The 19,111-nt window shown below is 38.7% G+C and overlaps 1 protein-coding gene across 1 annotated transcript in view; it reads left to right on the top strand.

Moving 5' to 3' along the window:
* RIF1 (replication timing regulatory factor 1) overlaps positions 1-19,111 on the top strand; it is a 61,751-nt gene that overhangs the window by 32,217 nt on the left and 10,423 nt on the right. The window contains exons 18-30 of the mRNA XM_025205188.1: positions 2,675-2,782; positions 4,015-4,164; positions 6,172-6,271; positions 7,576-7,840; positions 10,500-10,542; positions 10,883-11,085; positions 11,251-11,350; positions 11,713-11,844; positions 12,651-12,793; positions 13,821-13,910; positions 13,999-14,053; positions 14,306-14,341; positions 16,103-18,910. Coding sequence (XP_025060973.1) covers positions 2,675-2,782; positions 4,015-4,164; positions 6,172-6,271; positions 7,576-7,840; positions 10,500-10,542; positions 10,883-11,085; positions 11,251-11,350; positions 11,713-11,844; positions 12,651-12,793; positions 13,821-13,910; positions 13,999-14,053; positions 14,306-14,341; positions 16,103-18,910 — 4,233 coding nt within the window. The remainder of the gene's footprint in view (positions 1-2,674; positions 2,783-4,014; positions 4,165-6,171; positions 6,272-7,575; positions 7,841-10,499; positions 10,543-10,882; positions 11,086-11,250; positions 11,351-11,712; positions 11,845-12,650; positions 12,794-13,820; positions 13,911-13,998; positions 14,054-14,305; positions 14,342-16,102; positions 18,911-19,111) is intronic.

Genomic DNA, 19,111 nt, shown 5'->3' on the forward strand with positions numbered 1-19,111 from the left:
CCTGTTTCTCTCCGGAGCTGGCCGAAGTAATTGCGGAACCCCTGGTGAATCTCTTCCAAAACTTGTGGCACTCTAGGGAGGTCTCAGAGGACTGGAAGAGGGCCAATGTTGCGTCCATCTTCAAGAAGAGGAGGAGGGAGGACCTGGGTAGCTATAGACCAGTTAGCCTAACTTCTATCCGAGGGAAAACCCTGGAAAAAAATTATTAAGGAGTCTACGTGCGATAGGCTTGCAGAAGGTAGGATTCTGAATGACAGCCAATGTGGCTCTGTCACAGGCAGGTCTTGTCTGACCAAACTCATCTCCTTTTACGATCAGGTGACTCGCCACTTGGAGAAGAGAGAGGAGGTTGACATTGTATACCTTGACTTCCAAAAAGCTTTTGATCTGGTATCCTGTGATGCTCTCATGAGAAAATTGGAGGATTGTGGGCTTAACTGCGAGACAGTTAAGCGGGTAGGAAGCTGGCTGTGGGGTAGGACCCAGAGAGATCTAATGAACAGATCTGTGTCACCTTGGCGGGAAGTGGCCAGTGATGTCCCGCAGGGGTTGGTGTTTGGTCCAGTGCTGTTCAACATCTTCAGTGATTTGGATGTGCAGGGTGAAGAGCTCACTGGCCAAGCTGGGGAAGTGTGGTCGTGCTTGAAGATAGGCTGCAGATATAGGTGGACCTAGACAGGCTGGCAAGTTGGGTGGACCAGAACCAGATGAAATTCAATGTCATGAAATGCAAGGTGCTCTACCTGGGGATAAACAATGCCCCCTGCACACCTACAGGCGTGGCAACGTCAACCTGACCACCAATACAAATGAAAGGGAACTTGGGGTAATAATAGACCACAGTATGAACATGAGCCAGCAGTGTGACTCTATAGCCAGCAGGGCTAACAATACCCTGGCATACATCAATCGATGCATCTCCAGCAAAACCAAAGAAGTGATCCTCCTGCTTTACTCAGTGTTGGTGAGATCGCAGCTGGAGTACTGTGTCCAGTTCTGGGCCCCGCACTTCAACAAGGATGTGGTAAAGCTTGAGAGAATCCAGAGAAGAGCCACCCATATGATCAGAGACTTGCATGGCAAGCCATGTGAGGAAAGACTGAGGGATGTGGAACTCTTTAGCCTGCAAAAAAGTAGGCAGAGAGGGGACTTGGTAGCAGCTTACCGCTACATCAGAGGCATACATCAAAGGCATACATCGGTAAACAACTGTTCACCAGGGCACCCTTGGGGAAAACTAAGCGTAATGATCACAAACTCCTGGAAGACTGGTTCAGGCTCAACATTAGGAAAAACTACTTAACAACTAGGTTGTCCAGGCTGTGGAATAAGCTCCCTCCCAAGGTGGTGCAATTGCCTACCCTGGAAATCTTCAAGAGGAGACTGGACAGTCACCTTGCTGGGGTCACCTGACCCCAGTTGTCTTTCCTGCTTGGTGCAGGGGGCTGGACCCAATGATATTCTGAGGTCCCTTCCAGCCTGACAATCTATGAAAAATCATTGGTCAACTGTCTGCATAGGATCAAACCTTTCCAAATGTTTTTTTCACAAATTGAGAAATGTAAAGGTACAGCAATACCAACCCAGAGACCATTGCACTGCATATTGGGTTGAGTGAAACTGTGCCAAGACAGTTGGTGGCAGCTTTGCTCTAAGTGACGTCTGCAGGGCAGCACCCTGAAGCTTGATACATGCCTTTACTGAGTATTATATGAACATGTGGAAGTATCCAGTGCAGATACCATGGTTGGCAAGGCAGTGCTTCAGTCATGTTTTGCTTTAGTAGGTGGCACCCAAGACATACCTTTCAGGTATGTGGATGGAGCTTTGGAATTGTCTACAGTGAGAATGTGAGCATGCACAGTAACTCATGAGAGGAAATAAAAGCTACCACGAACTGGAGCGCTTTACATTGTTGTCCACAAGCACCTTTGTATCTCCTGCTTTTTTCTCCTTTTCCTAAGAATTTCATGAAGTATAAGACTGCAGTTGAGAGGAAGTTGAGGGTTGGGCAGCTCATGGAAACCTTTATCCCTTCAAAACATGTGAAGGGGCAGCACAATGGTGCCAAGGCAAAAAGTTTGATCAAAGGCTCAAACTGCATGCACATTCCTAAGGAGAACAGACATAAGGATATAGTTCAAAAACCTTCAGTTACTGATGTGAATCATTTCTTTCTAGTTGACCCAAAAGTTATGAGCTTGGTGCAGGAATTATTGCCTGTGTTCTTCAGGAGGTCCAACTGAATAATCATAATTTCTTCTAGGATTAAAAATCTGAGTGCTTTCTAATGCATTTTGAAAATTTTCACTTCAGTTACCATTAATGCCAATATTATTCAGGTATTAAAACAAGTTGAAAAGTTAAAGTAATAGTTTTAAATGTTTACTTAGCCTTTCTTGTGGACACTAAAAATAGAACAATTTTTGTTGTGCTTTTAATAAAGTGATAATCAGCCTTAAATTCTAAACTGAATTAGCAAAGGAATATCAAAGGTGTACAAAAACTAAGCTATGAGTTAAATATTGAAGACATGACTTTTAAAAATGGTTGTTTAATCATATTTCTTTCTTTTAATTTTTTTCAAAAGTTTTCTTAAGGAAAAATAAATAATTGAGCAGCTGCTAATCTTTGCAAGTTATTTATCAAATAAATATTTTGTGGTTTATTTTAGAGTAATGAAGTAAATCAGGGTGACGCACTGGAACACAACTTTAATGCTGTTTATAATGCATTATTGCTACCTATAAGTCATATATTCCCTGTTCAGGAATTTCCCCAGGTAAGAAACGAATGCATATCTTCTTTGTATAAAACAGCACTTTTTTCTTATTAGGAGTAAATAGTTGTTACATACTGTTCCTTTCTCATTTAGAAGGCTGGTACACAGAATCTTATTGTATGGAAAGTAGGTTGGTTCCATATCTGAGTTCATTCCTGTATACTTATTATTTTACATACAGTTTTTATAAATCAGTTTTTAAGGCTCTCTCTACATGTGACAGGTATCGTGTAATTAACTAGTTAATTGTGCAATTGCCTTGAGATCAGGTACTGTGCAAAGTGCTTATCACACGATAAAGAGCTCTTACCAGCAACAGTTAGACCTTGAAAGTGTGTACTAACTTGTTGCTATCAAGCTTTAATATGCACATGTAGCAGGGTCTGTCCTGCGACTGGGAGCCCCATCAGCTGACAGGGCTCCCAGCTGTAGGGGTGCACCATGCTCAGCATGAAACCCCCAGGCCTGAATCCTGGGGTTTACAGCTGCCACACTCCCCCAGCCCCAGGGGTGTGTGGGGCATCCCCTAAGCTGAGGGGGATCCCAGCTGTGGGTACTTGCTTTTTGCTGGTACAAGGGGAGCTCTTGCACCTTCAGTAAGGCATGATGGGATCTAACACACGATCCCACAGTTGCACCTCCTGCCATGCACATGTGACATGGCAAGCGGTGCAGTTATGTGCATTGCACATTAGAGTCCATTGTGCCTTCACCCGTATATGTAGAGGGGGAGTCTAAGTGCCAATAAAATAATTATTTTTCCACTTGCCTGAAAGTCATTGAAAAGAGTACCTTACATTTATATGTATACAGTTTAAAAAGTAAATTAAACTCGGTACTGATATGAAGATTGAAACACAGTGGTCTGAAATTAGTTGTGGACTAGTATACAGTAGTCTAAAGGTGACAGGGCAAAATAAGGTTTTTCATTTATACACTAAAACCTAGATCTTAAGGCAATGCACTTTTGTTAATAGGCAGATCTTGTTCATGTTTGTGTTTGAAAAAAATATTAGAGAAGTGTAGGATTCTACTACAAATAGAGAAACATCAGAAGACAGAATGAAAAGTGAGTTAATAGGTCCACTAAGACTTGGACCTCTCACTAGTACCAAAAAAAAGAAAATCTTGTAGTTGGCTCATCCTTATATCTACAATGCAGAAATTAGGGGGAAATGTAATCTATTTATGTTTAGTTATATATTTACAACTTTCTCCTTTGGTTATTAAAGCCCACTATGAAGTCTCTGTTGCGTACCTGGTCAGACTTATATAGAGTATTTGCCCGCTGTGCATCCTTAGTGGCAACAGCAGAAGAAAACTTGTGCTGTGAAGAACTTTCTGCCAAAATAATAGCTGGACTAGAACATAAAGATATAAATGTGAGTATAAAGCATAATATTACATTTATATATGTAAAAAAATCCATCTTGTACTGTCTGAAAAACACAGAAAAATATCTTTATCCTGTCTGGCAACATGCATTCAATTTATGGTGCCATATAAACCAGCTACACATTTTTTGAGTAATATCTTTGTGGCTGGTTTGCCATTTTATAGTGCTGCAAATGTAATGAATGTGTGGCATGTAGCTATTTTGATGCTACTGACATGTTAATTGTGCTGTAAATACAGTATGTACCAGAGGGTTGAATTACCAGCAGGGGATGTTTCAGTCCTAGTATGTTACTTTATTCTACTTTAGATAAATTTTAAACTGTAAATAGTGTGTGTGTGTACATACACAAGTACAAGAGGAAGTTTGTTCGTGTGTGTATGTATGAAGAGGTATATATGAACAGATTAGATATTTAATTTAAATGCATTATTTTTATAGCCCAAGTTATTTTGTTTCGGAACTTACACAAATCAAGTGAAGAACACGTAAACTTTTTCATTGAAAAATTAGGATTTAAGAGACACAGACACACGTTTTCCATAATTATGGACTGAAAGATTTAAGCAAACATTTCTCACATAATCAGTCAAACTAACAACTGGACTGTTTAATTTTTTCATGTTTGCAATCAGACTGGCAGTTGCTCTTTTTCCACAGGGGTAGTAATTTACTTTAAACAAAGCCATATTCTTGTTTTAGAGCAAGTATAGGTTAAAAGTAATCACTCAGTGCACTTCTTAAAAATTAAGCTTTTTATTAGGTATGGATTAATCATCTGTCCTGAATTTACTTTTATTATTGAAGATCTTGCTGTTATCCTCATGATATTTTTGGCTACATTTTCAGCTTGTGTAAACTTATGAAAACGAAATGGAAAACAGCCTCATGCCATTATACAAATTCATGGTGAACCCACATCCTGAATCTTGTGTGCAGTTCTGGTCTCCTCATTTCAAAAAGATGTAGTAGAATTAGAAAAGGTACAGAGAAGGGCAACTACAATAATCAGGGGTATGGAGTATTTGCCATACCAGGAGAGAGGGAGGAAAGGACAAGGGAGAGCTGCTGCTGGCTGCCAGGTATGGGCACTGCATGGCAGGGAGTGCAGGGCACCTGCCCCCCAACTCCTGCCAAGAGAAGGCCATGCAGTGTGCACATAACCCCCACTGCAAAGAAAGGGCAGGGGAGCAGAGCTAGGTTGTGCAAAATGCCTGCTGCAAGCAGCCAGGGCTGCCACAAGCCTGCATGGGGGTCTGGAGCCCCAACCTGGCTCAGTGGCAGCAGCTGCACACGTGCCTCAAGGAGCATGGTAGGAAGGGTGTGCTGCCTCCAGCCCCTTCCCTGCCATGTACCCAGGGTGAGTGTACAGCCACCGCTGCCACAGAGCCCAGGCTACTTGCAGCAGGTGGCAGGCAGGCTGCGAAGAGTTGCACCAGCCTGGTTCTGTGGCAGGAGAGCACTTCTGGGCACATGGAGGGGAAGAGGGTGGAGCTGTGCTGCCCCAGGCCCCTTCCCCACCATGCATGTTGATGCACGTGTGCATCCACTGCCATGGAACTGGTGCTGGACCCCGGTGCACTGGTTGCAGCCTCGCAACAGGGCTGGCAGCCTCTCCACCACCTGCTGCAAGCAGCCCTGGCTCTGGCTGTGGGCTGTGTCATGCCAAGCAAAATGGCTTCACATGTCATGCTCTGGCACACATGCCAGGGGGTTGCCAACCCCTGCTCTAAAATATCCACCTTTGTCACTGTTAGAAACAGGATACTGGGCTAGATGGACCTTGGTCTGACCCAGTATGGCTCTTTGTGTTTTTACATTCTTTTATTGTTTGACACAAACCAATATTATTTCATGATAAGTTTGCATCTAAATTTCTGCCCATAGTTGCTAGTAGGCTTCTCATATTTTGCCCTGCTTCTATTCCAGTGACTGAATTTTTTGGTTTTGCTGCTAACTTTTGCTTTTTTTTTTTCTTCCTTGCCCTTTTTAGAGTTTCTCAATGGTGGATGGCCTCACGCACATCATATCAGTTATGGTGGACTGCATCAATTTTGCACCATATGGTACTAAATATCAGCCGAAAAACAGATGTAAGAAAAAACTTTCCAATATTGGGGTGGTTCTTTTTTTCAAAAGATTAGTTGAAAATTGAAATGGTTCAAATTTAAATCTGAATACCATACAATTCAAAGTCTGTTTTAGGTATATTTTCAAAAACAGAGGCTAAGGCTAAGATTTTTTTTTTGAGTGACTAAAAGTATATATGTTTAGGCTTTTCTGTCTGATTTTTTTTTTTCATAACTATTGAGTAGCTCCTCCTTAGCTTAATAAAATTTTTCTACATGCTCAGCAAGTAAGAAAAACAATATAAAATCATGTCGGTAGCTATTTTTTCCTGTTCAGTGGATTATGGAATCTGTAAGTATTGTTTTAGTTTGATGTCATTGAGAGTTCAGTATATTTTTTTTTAAATGATGCTTCTTAATCTAAGGCTTTTATTTTGCTAGTAGTTTAAAAATTCCCGCATTTCAGATGCTTCTTTCTTTTTAGTGAAAGACAACCTAAAAAATATGTAATCATTAGTTTGCAGGTTTCAGCATCTAAATTTGTAACATATCATCTGCCTAAATTTTATGCATTAAGCTATTTAACTGAAAAAGGTTACTGTACATGTAGATACTTGATATAACATTGATCAGTCTTGTTCCTGAAAAAAATGAAATAATTACTATAATTGCTTTGCCTTTTTTTACTGATCCTGAATCCTGTGGTAGTGGAATTGTATTGGCATTATTGATGTCAGTGCAGAATGTGTCAGACAAACATATATTAGTTGTTCAGCTTCCTAGTCCTGCTTGCAACCCTTTGAGTCGGAGTAAATATTCTAAAGGATAATTTTAAGGATGGAGCTTATAATTGAAATTATTTTTTGGTACTATAACCCCTACTATTCTTGCTAAAATTAAACACATGCTTAGTGCCTTATTGTAACCAACTATTTGGAACTACTCAAGAAATGAAATACACATAATTGTAAAGAGTATAAAGCTAGATTCCAATTAAGTACAAGTAAATGTAAACAATTTGCAGTAAGTGTGGGAGTTCCTGACTACAGGCAAGAATGCATGAATAGCATTTTGGGATAGATCTAGTATAGTTACTATGAAATTTATTTTTTTTCTTTTTGTTGGTTTATTAGATTGTCTGAACTCTTAAGATGATGATGAGTTACTTTAGAAATAAAAATGTGCTGTTGACTCTTTTCTTGGGGAGAAAAAGGTCCTAAGTTATTGTATGTTAATATTGTAAGTTAAAATGTATATTAACATGACAATATAAAAAAAATGGAAAATGTAAGGTCACCTATTTTCTAACAGGAAATTTTTTCTCTTAGCTCCACAGACACCAACAGATTGGTCTAAGAAGAAAAGGGAGCCACTTGGAAAGCTTGCTTCCTTATTTAAACTTCTAGTGATGTTGGTAAACTCTTTCCATGTGCTCAGTTCCAAAGAGATCAACTCAGAATCATTAATCTCTGTTGGCAGTTCAATTATTGCTGTTCTTCACAACGTTATCAGCCATGTTTCTTTGCCATCAGTGATCAGAACTATGTTTGCAACTCTGTCAAAACCACTGGCAGTATTTTATGAAAAAACAAAGTAAGTATTTCAGGGACTATGAAAAGACTTCTAGATACAATACATGCTTTAATATTGCTGCATATTGGTGAAACTTTCTCAGTAGACTGTAACATGTAATATTTGGAGTCTGTGAATCACTTTTAAGTGTCCCAGAACAGATTAAATCCTTCTTGGGGCAGGAGAGGGGATCTTTTCACTGTCTTAAAGGGAACGAGATTTACTGTTCACCTGAATTCATGGTAAATATTTCATTGGTCTTCTCTATCTTACAAAAAAAGGGAGCTAAACTGTAATAACTTATTTAATTTGGGGGTAAATTTACTGCAGTTTAGGATAGGAGCAGGTAAATAGAAGTTTCATCAGGCCAGGTAATGTATACACTGTTAAGCCTTCATTGTTTGTTTAGTAACCTGCTTCGTTACTGCCCTCTTAAGTACTGTGCTGCACTCTTCCTTTGGAGTGAGACTGCGTGAACAGTTGGAACAACAATTGAATAATACTAAGATTCATCTGTGATGCTGAGACTGCACAGAGTTCAGTGTAGACCCTGCCGCTTCTAGAGCACAGTTTTACTGAACTTTGCTTTTTGGTACCTAAGCTAGTTTAGGTCTTTTTGCTCTACTTTTCTCTGCAGTGGAGATGTGACCATGATGAAGACTTTTGATTCCAAAACTGGAGTTGCAGTAGTTCCATTTTAAGGCTGTCTTCAGAAAAAAAACAAATATAAATAGCTTAGTATGTAAACTTCTCAAGTTCTGGTGTTTATGCAATCATAGTATCCCTCCAAATTGAGTATGGGGTGAAGATCCTTATTTCATACTGCTTTATCACGTAAATCAAGTACGTCAGATTCGCTTTCTGCCCTGGGCCTGATCCAACCCAGGGCAAAAGGAAGTGGCTACTGAAGCTCCAGCGGCATCCTAGGGCAGACAGCTGCGAATCCAGCCCCTGCCATGTGCCCCATGCCAGAGCTGCTGATACTATATTTCCTGATGTTGTATGTGGCGGGGACCAATAGCCATGGAGGTAAGACCATGGCAGTGACAATAGTTAAAGTAGCTGTAGGGCAGCGGGGCTATGTCAGCCCTCACTCACCCTTCTGTCCCCATTTGCCATATCCAACAGGACCTGAGCATCCGATTCTGTAGGCCGCACCTCATCCACGTCCCCAACTTCCAGGGGCCCACGGATAGTCTGGTGGGCTGACTTAGAGCAGCTGTACAGACCAAATCTGGCCTGTGAGATGTATGCTTGACATCCCTGACTAAAATACAGTAATCTAAATAGGTTGAAAAATTCACTCTTGTAACTTTTGTTTATTGTGACTGTCTTTAATGTTACCGTACTCCAAGATACAAGCTATAAATGGTCTGCATAAAATAATATTAAGGAAAATAAAAATTCATGTAAGAGGTAAGAATTCCTGTGGGTGATATCTTTTACTGGACCAACTGCATGGTTGACACAGATGGAGACAAACTTTTGGGTATCACAGTATTGTTTTTTGGGGTGATAGCCAAAAGCTTATATGTGTCTACCCAGCCATGCAGTTGGTCCAATAAAAGATGCCACCCAGAAAAATTCTTGCTGCTTGCATGTATATCCTAGACCATCACAGCAACAGCATTATTTCAACAGTAACATTACGAGAAGGATACCTCAGCCCCTTCTTTTCTAGTATTGAGCAAATCTGGCTTTGTAACTTCTGACTTTCTCTACAGTATATTCTTACTGGAATTTCTTTAATCTGTGTTAAAATTATATAAGGAATATCCAAAGAAAAAACAAGTTATACCAAAAGTCTTAAACTTATATTTCATGCACTTAAGTGCTGCTAAGAATGTTCAATTCAAAGAGATACAATTGGTTGGAGCACCAGACCTTGAAAAGCTTTACAAGTTTGCTTCTACACTAGGCTATTTGTGTTTGGCTTCGGAAGAAAACCTTAAGATGGAACCAGTACTTACAGATGATACTGTTCTCATTAATTGACAAAAAATGTGTGGTTTTTGTCACACAAATTTTAAAAAATAGTTTTGTTACAAACTTAAAAACCCAGTGTATTTAAACTATGAAAAATTGTGTAAACATTTCGAAAGATTTGTGCATTGCAATGCATTTTAGTGTTTTGTCAAAAGGAGTTTGTCACCTAAGGTAATTTAAGAGGATCTGTGGTCCCAAACTGCTAAACTGCTGATTTGCCATGCAATGCAGTACAGATAACTCTTTGGATAAAGTATTAAATTTGGTTCAGGTGGTGCTGCAGCAATCTTTGAAAAAATATTAGTTAGAGAAGTTCATTTTCAGAGGTGGTATAGTATCAGGCCAAGAGGAGCAGAATAATACAGAGATCTTAGTCTATGAGAAACATGTATATTAGGTCTGTGTTAATTGCTACTAATTTTTAATTCTCACTCTCATTAGTCGGCAAATGGACATCATAAGGGTTGTAGAGAAGCATTTCTTTGAAAAAACATTTAGTCTGGAAGTTCAAAAACTCATGAAGGGTTAGTTTCTTAAAATGATGCACAACTTTTGGTAGGTTTAGCTTGTGAGTTTAGAGGGGTGGATTATTTCATTTCCTCTAATATTAAGTAGTAAACTTGTTAGGTTACTTTTGGAAGGTGAACAGGGCTAAAAATTAATCTATGCTGGGGGTTTTTTCTTCCTTTTACAGGCTTACTGATGTACCCAAAGGCTACAGTGGTTTCAGCCACAAGGTAAACTTACTGGAGAAGATCAAGTCTATGTGACATTTAAACCTAGGTTACTTGCAGTCTGTTTTATAGTATAATGAATTATACTCTTTCTTTAAAAAAAGAAATAAATGTCTCTGAACTATAACTGAAAACTAGCTGGGGGGGTGGGGAAGAGAAGTAGGAATTCAGTATTAAGCCTCTCTAAATATACTTGGGACATCTTACTGTTTCTCTGAAACAATCCAGTCTAGCTCACTATGTCACTATACATATCCTGACCCTTGCTCTATTTAAAATACCTATTGTTAGAGAGTATTTGATTCAAAAATTACTTATACTTTTATTCCTCCTTATTCTCCAGTTAGAAAAGCTGTTGGCAGAGATCATCCTGTGTTTACAGTCCCACTATACTGGGCCTTATGACAGTCAACTTTTAGAGCAGCTTTCTCCATTGCTGCACATCGTGTTTCTTCATAAGAGTAAACAGATACGCAACCAAAGTGCTCAGTTCTGGAATGCAACATTTGCTAAAGCTACAGCGTTAACATACCCTGAAGAATTAAAGTAAGATGCTTTATTTCCCCCCCCTTCCCATTTATTGTGTTTTATTTTGCTACAAAAATAGAAATATTTTACTTAATATAACTATTGTTGCAGTGACTGCTAGTGTATTTAATATAGTTATAGAAAAACAAGACTTTCTCTAAGTCTCGTTGTTTTATTAAACAGATCTATCTTGAGCCAAGCCAAGCAGAAAATTCTACTCTTATTACCTGGTTTTGAAAGTGTTGAGATAGTGGAAGAATCTAGTGGTCCATTTTCTGATATGGTAAGTATCGTATTTTCATTCTTATGGGTGGATTCTGTATAATCTAGCAATTGTTCTAGAGATGGTAACAAAATCCTCTGGAATTACACTGTGAGATGAGTATATGAAATGAGTTTTCTTCCTATTTTGAGCAGTTATTTTCTAAATAAACAGAGAACAAAGGCTGAGCGGGCATTTATCAATCGATAACCCTGATTTAATTAAGTCCCTTTACTGGCCTGTTGTTTATGAGTATATTCACAGATATGCTGCATTTTTTCAAAGTTGTCTGAATTTGAATCTTAAGATAATCTTAGAAATTTCAGGTTCTTTGGTTGATACTTCATCCTCATATACTAACTAGAAATTTTATCTTTAAATAGACAGAAAATTCCCAGTGGGATGCAAAGATAAGCGGAATAGAAGTAAAATTGGGTGGAAAAAGGGATTCCTTGCTGTCCCAGGCCAGTGAACAAAAAGACAAGATTACTAATGTTCATGTCACACCAGCAAAGGTAACATCCCATACAGGTAGATGTATTGAAATTGTTCTCTTTATCCTAGAGAGACTAGTACTTTGGTAGTCAGATTTTTTTATTGGAGCCAGTATGTTGTATTGGGTTACCTGAGTATGTTTGTATTCCCTGCACCTCTATGAAGCAAGCCAGCCTATCTATAGAGCTTACAAGTAGGCTTCCCATACAGATTTTCTGGTATGTGCAAATTCTCTCACTTAGAATCAGTTGTATACCTTAAGGAAGGCTGGTTGCATGTGTCATGGAAAAGCAGCATCAGGATGTTGCTAAACATCAGTTGCTTGTTTTGTTTATGAATTGTGGCTATGTACCAAGTTTCTTGACATGAATTGTAGTGTAGTTGCATCTGAAACTTGGAATTATGATTTTTTGAAAAGCAGTCTCTCAAGCCTCAGTATGCTTTCTGTGCTGCCTCATGCATGTGTATAGGGGCACAAAAGACAACAGCCAAGATTCAGCCCCAGTTCCTGCAAGGCAGGTGAGAGATGGTTATATACCATCTATATTAATATCTATTTCAATATATCAATTAAATAATAATAGTTATATATTAATAATATTCCTAGGTTCTTATTTCCTCAAGCACTGCTTTTAAGAAATAGCTACCCTTGCTTGATTGATAGGCATTATAAGATCTTAAGTGTGATCTCTGAGAAAACAGCATGTCAAAAACCAGGACAAGTAATTGTTCTATTTGGAATGGTATACCTGAAATAAAGAAACTCATTAGCAATGAGGAATTCCTTTTGTCTTAGTTTTTAATCCAATTTTTTTCCTCTCCATAGTTGAAACTAGAATTTTCATCTTCAAAGCCTAAAAGTGATATACTCTTGGAGGAAGAGAAATCTGCTGATTTTGTGTTCATTCCTCCAGAAACAAAAGAGAGGATATTGACAGAACACCAAAAAGAAGTACTTAAGACAAAGAGGTTTGTAATTGGTACTGTTTGAAAGGTCTGTTATGTTTATAAATTGGGTATTGTCACCTTAAATTTGTTTGTTAATTTTTTGCATCTCATATGAATGGAGCATCCTGTGCTACTTTATACAAAATTCAGTGTTAAACTGAAAGTTTTCTAGCATATAACAATAGTCTATAAAACTCGATATGTAGAAGAACCAGACTAATTATGACTTAAACTGTAATGCATTACGTGTAAACCCAGGAGTACCAAGTATTACAATCTATTCCCATAATGAAAATTGTAAAATTTCACCCTGTAATTCTTATTTACTACTTTAGCTTAACACAGTAAGATAACTAGAGGTGACTTATTTGGCAATGTGTTTATACCTGTGTGTAAACAGCAGTTGCTTCATGTGAACACTAATTGCTAAAACACACTTTAAAGAGGTTGTACTACAAAAATAACTATACTGTCCCCTCCCATGTGCTCTTGGGAGCTAAAACTGAATGTTCCAGAGATGAGCTTTTAGTTTACTTAGAAAATACCAGGCTCTGAACTTAGAAACCTTTTTGCTGGACAAGTGCCTTAGCCAAAACAGTTTAAATTAAAAATACTTATCTGCTACTTGATCTATGCACAAAACCTCCTTCATTTTCATCAAGAAAAGAATACATCATAGTTTTCAACTAGTCCTATCTCCTGTCCATTGGAAGGCCTGCTTCTGCGCAAGGACTGAGGGGTACCGAGGGTTGGGTTGATTCAGTATATCTGAAAGCTTTGTGCAGCAGGGCTTCAAAAGAGCACCTTCAGCAAAGTTAAAGGTGATTCACCTTTTTTATATTTGCTGTGCTATTGTCCCTGCTGATGTTCTTCTCCCATTTTAAAACCGCTATATTGAGTGTTTGAAAAATAAATGGTTCTTTTGAAGATTTGATAATTCAGTCCATTTACAGATTTTTTTTAGTTGAAATCATCTGTGTTGGCACTTACCATCTATCTCGTTAGACCTTATAAACCCAAAGCCAAACCTACCTTTTGTTTATTCCAGAATTGACATTCCTGCCATGTACAATAATCTGGATGCATCCCAAGATACTACCTTATTTTCTCAATACAGTCAGAGCCAAGAAGATTCTTTGTAAGTATAAGGTGCCAGATGAAATTCTGATAATAGTTTAACATTCTTATTACAGTAGTTCTCATTTTGATGACACTTTCTCTTTTAGGGGGAAGACTCCATTAATAGACATTCCAAAAGAAGAAAATGAAAAGAAGCTTCAGGTGTGTTTACTGTGTGTAATAGGTTAACACAATTGCGGTTCTATTACATAAGTTTCATTTCTCAAATTTAAAATTTTATCTCCAAGCTCCTCGACTCAAGAAATTCTCTTGGAGTAACTGAGAATGTCTTTTTGTGGATTTAAAATTAAAAATTAAAGAACAGTTACTTTTTTACATCAGAGTTTTGAGAACTTTTGCTGCTGTTCAGTCTTTCAGCATAATTTAATTTGAATTTTTATTGACTTTCCTCAGTGTCTTAAATTAGCTGCCACCATGCAAAGTTTGGAGGTATGTAGAAACATGTTACTAATTTTAGACCTTGTAGCACAGACTACTATCTCTGAATTGAATTCAGTTTACATCTTAAGCATTATCAGGTTATAAAGAAATCTAGGGAAATATGCAGCCTTTTAAATGGTCGGTTTTATAACTTAGCTATTTCCACTGACTACGCTACTTCCCCCATGCTTCTGGGGAAGGCTGCTGTTAAGGCTGCCCTGCCCACCCGCTTCTGCTTCATACGTGCTAGGGCTGTGTGAAGCTTCAGTCGCTGATTTGATTCAGCAGCTGAATCTCCGAATTCAAATCAAATCAGGATACCCTTTAAATCTCTCCGAATTGAATTGATTTGGAGGGTTCCGATTCGGAGAGATTTGATGATTCGGACATGAACACAGCTTTAAATATTTTTTTTCTACATACCTCAAGGTACCAGGTGGCTCGTGAACACTGAGATGCTGGGGCGGATTAAGCGCCCTATGGGAGCGTGGCAGGGTCCCCCGCGTGCTCCCCAGCGGACCTGGAAGTGGACCAGAAGCACTTCCAGTTCACTTCCAGGTTCGCTGGGAAGCGTGTGAGGGACCTGCCCCCCAGCTCCGTAACTGGTGCCTCCTGGGTCTGGGGGGCACCTGGGGTCCCCCTGCAGCTGATCATTGAGCTGGGGGATTGCGGGGGACCAGAAGTACTTCCAAGCCCCCTATGCTCCTGTGGGACACTCCTGCTCCACCATTGCAGCGTTCACGAGCCGCACCTGGTACCTCGAAGTACGTAGAAAAAATGTTTAAAGCTCTGTCTGGCTGTATCACTGATTCTCCGAATCAGCATCGAATATGGCCAATTTCGCACATGTCCCAAATGTGCAAAATCCAAAAAGGAGGCAGCGAAGCCACACCATTCTTTGTTCCCTTCCTCTCCTGTCCCCTTTCTGGGTTGAGGAGACATGCTGAAGAACAGCACTTTCCAAGAATGCCAGGAAGGTGGTGTAAACAAACCCACACTCACTTTTAGTGTAGCTAATCTATTAAAAGAGAGGACTCTTTCTGAACACTTTTAGGCTTCTGTAGACAAATATACCAAAATACACACGCACGCACGCGCGCGTTGAAGTTGTACAGGTTGGATAAAGCACACAATTAAAAATGGAGGTGTTAAATGGAAGTAGAATTCAGGATATGAAAATTGATTTGGCATGCAGTCAGATTGTGTGCACTTCCTTTCCTGTTCCCTGAGTCAATTCCTTGCTACAGTCAGCATTTTCTATCTTAAGAAAAATGCGAATGCAATCAAAATCCCAGGAACGTTATATTAAATATTCTTTATATTTAGACAGCAAGAGCTACCGGTCATGTAGAGAGATGGAAAATAACTGCAGAAATCTTTTGAATAAATATTTTCATTGAGTACAAAGAAAAAGTGTTTGAATGATTTGTGGGTGTTCATGTTCATTTAAGGACATGGGCAGACAAGGTTCTATGGGTAAATCCGATTTATCATTTATTAGACCAACTAAAATAGTTGGAAAAATGAAATTATTTGAACTCTTTTATCAACTTGCATTTGAAAGTTAATAAGGTTGTTTTCCTAAGCTTTCATAAAGTTTTAAAATGGTGACAGGAAAAAAGATAAATCCTAACGTTTTGGGTGGGTGCGTAATTTGAAAATCGTTACAAATAACTAGAAAGTGTAGTGTATTTTAAATCTCAATGAAATTGCAGTTTTTGTATTACAAAGCCTTAGTACTTAATTTTAATATAAATTGTTTTCATTCAGGATGAAAATATGAAAAGTGATGTATACAATAGTGAAACGCACACACCTGCAGAGAATGGCCAGTTAAGCAGTGCTGTTGAGAGAGCTGCCTTTGTGAATACTGTAAACAAATCCATTACCCAAGTGAAAGAGAACTCAGATTCAAAATGTGAGGAGGATTTTGAAAAAGGTACAACTGATGCAGTCTTGAAAGAGCTTTCAGCAGAAGATGATTCAAAAAAATGTACAAGTGAAATAGTTTCAAAAGAGCCTTCAGTAGGAGATGAAAATGTGTCAAACAGCAGCAACAGTTCATCTTCTAGTGACATAATTTCTGGAACACCACAACCTGCAAGGAGAAGGCAATCTTTCATTACCTTGGAAAAATTTGATAGTTCAGAAAACAGACCTTTTAGTCCTTCTGCATTAAATAGGCTGTCAGGAGCATCTGGAATTATTGATACGCCAGATAAACAGGAAACCATAGATATACCAAAGACTCCCACCAAAGCAGAAGAACCTGAGGAGGAGGAGGATAGAAGTACTTTAGAACCAGAAACTGAAGGAACAGTTACTGCAACAAAAAAACTAAGTCACAGGCAAAATAAAACTGAGCTCAGTGACAATAGGCAATCTAAATTGTTAACAAGATCAGAAGAGGAGAGTGGTATACAAGAGTTGGCGGTTGCTCTCCACACGGAAAATAAATCTGAGCTATCTACTCAGGTGGAAGAGATGGAATGTATTCCAGATACACAGTCACACACTCCCAATTCCACAGTGATAGAGAGTATAGCAATAGAGAATAAGCTATTTGTGGATGGTGGTGAGGAGGTAGGAAAAAGTAAGGGATCAAATCTGGATTGTAAAGAAAATACACCTCCCGAGGTTGCTGTATCAACTGACTTAGTAAATAAAGATGACAATCAGATTCCACATGTGGCAGCTAATCAGAAAGCATTAAGGCGTTCTTTAAGAAGACGATCAGAAATTGCAGAAGCTACAGCAGGAAATCAAGACAAAGAAAACAGCCACCAAAAAAACAAACGTAAAGAAGATGAAAAGTCTGTCCAAAAGAAGGTGTCGCAAGTTAAAGAGGACTCCTCTCAAAAGCAGAAATTAATTTCTGAGAAAAGTGTAGATGCACAAATAAAAGTAAATAAAAAAGAGAATAACTTAAATGAGAAGACTGCTGAAGATGATGTTGGATCAAAGGAGTCATGCACATCAGCAGGTCTTGAAGAAATGAACAAGAGCATCAGGAAAGTGGAAGATAATTTGAAGTCTGAAATGGATCATCAAGATTCTGGGTCGGATATAATGGGTCAGAAAAGGAGTCGCCCACGATATCAGACAAGAAGAGCATCACAAGGTTTACTTTCCAGCATAGAAAATTCTGAATCTGATAGCTCTGAGACAAGGGAGGAAAGTGCAAAGAAGAAGAAAACTGGAAAATGGAAAAATAAAAGTGATTCTGTTGAAAACAAAGTGAAAGAGGGAAAAACAGAAAGCCAAAATCAGGAGTTATCATTACAAGAAAATGTAACTGAGATTAGGAACCTGCCTGATACCAAAATTAAAGATGAAACAAATCCTGATCTGCCTGTGGATGAAACCACAGGAATTACAGACTTAGCAAAAACTTCCCTTGGACAGAACACAGATGTGGAGCAAAATGAAACCAGCATGCTAACAAAAGCACTCATAAGCCCAGGTACATCTGAGCCAGTTTTGAAAACAAGGCAGGAAAATAAATCCTTTGATAAGCAAAGAAATGTAGAAGACTGTAGTGGAAGTGATCTGGTCAAATTTGAAGCAGGAACTAATAATTCTGATGCTGCTCTTTCCTCTGAGAAACCTCTGCAGATACCTGACTGCCAGCACAAAAGAAGCAAGAGATTGAGAAGGTCAAGGAGCTGCGATTGCTGTGGGGAAAAGTCACAACAGCAAGAAAAGTCATTCACTGAATTAAAAAATACCAATATTAATGAAATAAGTGAGACTAAAAAAACACCTATGCGAACAACTGTGAGTACATCAGAAGTATTACCGAACAGCTCAGATTTTGATGCAAACTCTTCTGTGGGACCTTGTGCAACAAGCACACCATTGCTTCCTACTAAAGAATCTAGTATCTTTGATTCAGAAAGGGGGTTAAAATCTGAGAGTGATTTGCAAGGAAGTGCATGTCCAGTGAAGGGTGGAGATACTGAAAATTTGCCATATATCAAGAGTGAACTTTATGATTCTGTAACTGAAACACGAGAATGTGCTAGTCAGGCTGACAGACGTGAAGAGTGTTTGACCGAGTATGTTTCCAAAGAGCCCAAAGAAGAGAGGTGCCTTGCTTTGGAGAATGAGAGTAAAGAGCCAGTATGTACAGAAAAAAAAGACATAGGTGAAAATACACAACCAGAGCAATTACCTGATGCAGAAAGAATTAGTAACTGGTTTGAAGAAACAAAGACAAATGAGACAGAAAATGTTCAGAACACTACAGAAGGAAATCAGAACATTTCTGTAAAGACCAGCAGTCCTCAGGATAGTGAGATGAAGGAGGAAGGTTTAATAATCAGTGAGGGTGAAGTTGCATCTACAGTACCTGAAAAGGTAACCTCAGACCAAGAGGGTGGAGAAGGAAGTGACAACATGGATTCTCCACAGAAGATGAAAAATCTTGATTCTGTAGCTTTGGTTAAAGTTAATGAAAGCCCTAATGGAGTGCAGACCCGTTGCACATGGTCTCCCTTGGCTTCTCCATCCACTAGTATTTTAAAGAGGGGTCTTAAAAGACAGCAAGAGGATGATTCCCCATCACCTGCTAACAAGGTATTGTGATATAATGCAATCTAAGTAATCATTACCATTTTTAATGCATGTCTTGTAAAGTGTATATTGAATAATATTCCTTATTGGCATTACTGATAGTTTTGTAGAACTGCTGAAAGTGACATGCAAATATATATATATATAGAGAGAGAGAGATATAGACAGGTCTTAATCTTTAAAAGGATTTTCTTCCTTTTTAAA

Source organism: Alligator sinensis, unplaced genomic scaffold, assembly GCF_000455745.1.
Source record: "Alligator sinensis unplaced genomic scaffold, ASM45574v1 scaffold61_2, whole genome shotgun sequence".
In the NCBI taxonomy this organism is placed as follows: Eukaryota; Metazoa; Chordata; order Crocodylia; family Alligatoridae; genus Alligator; species Alligator sinensis.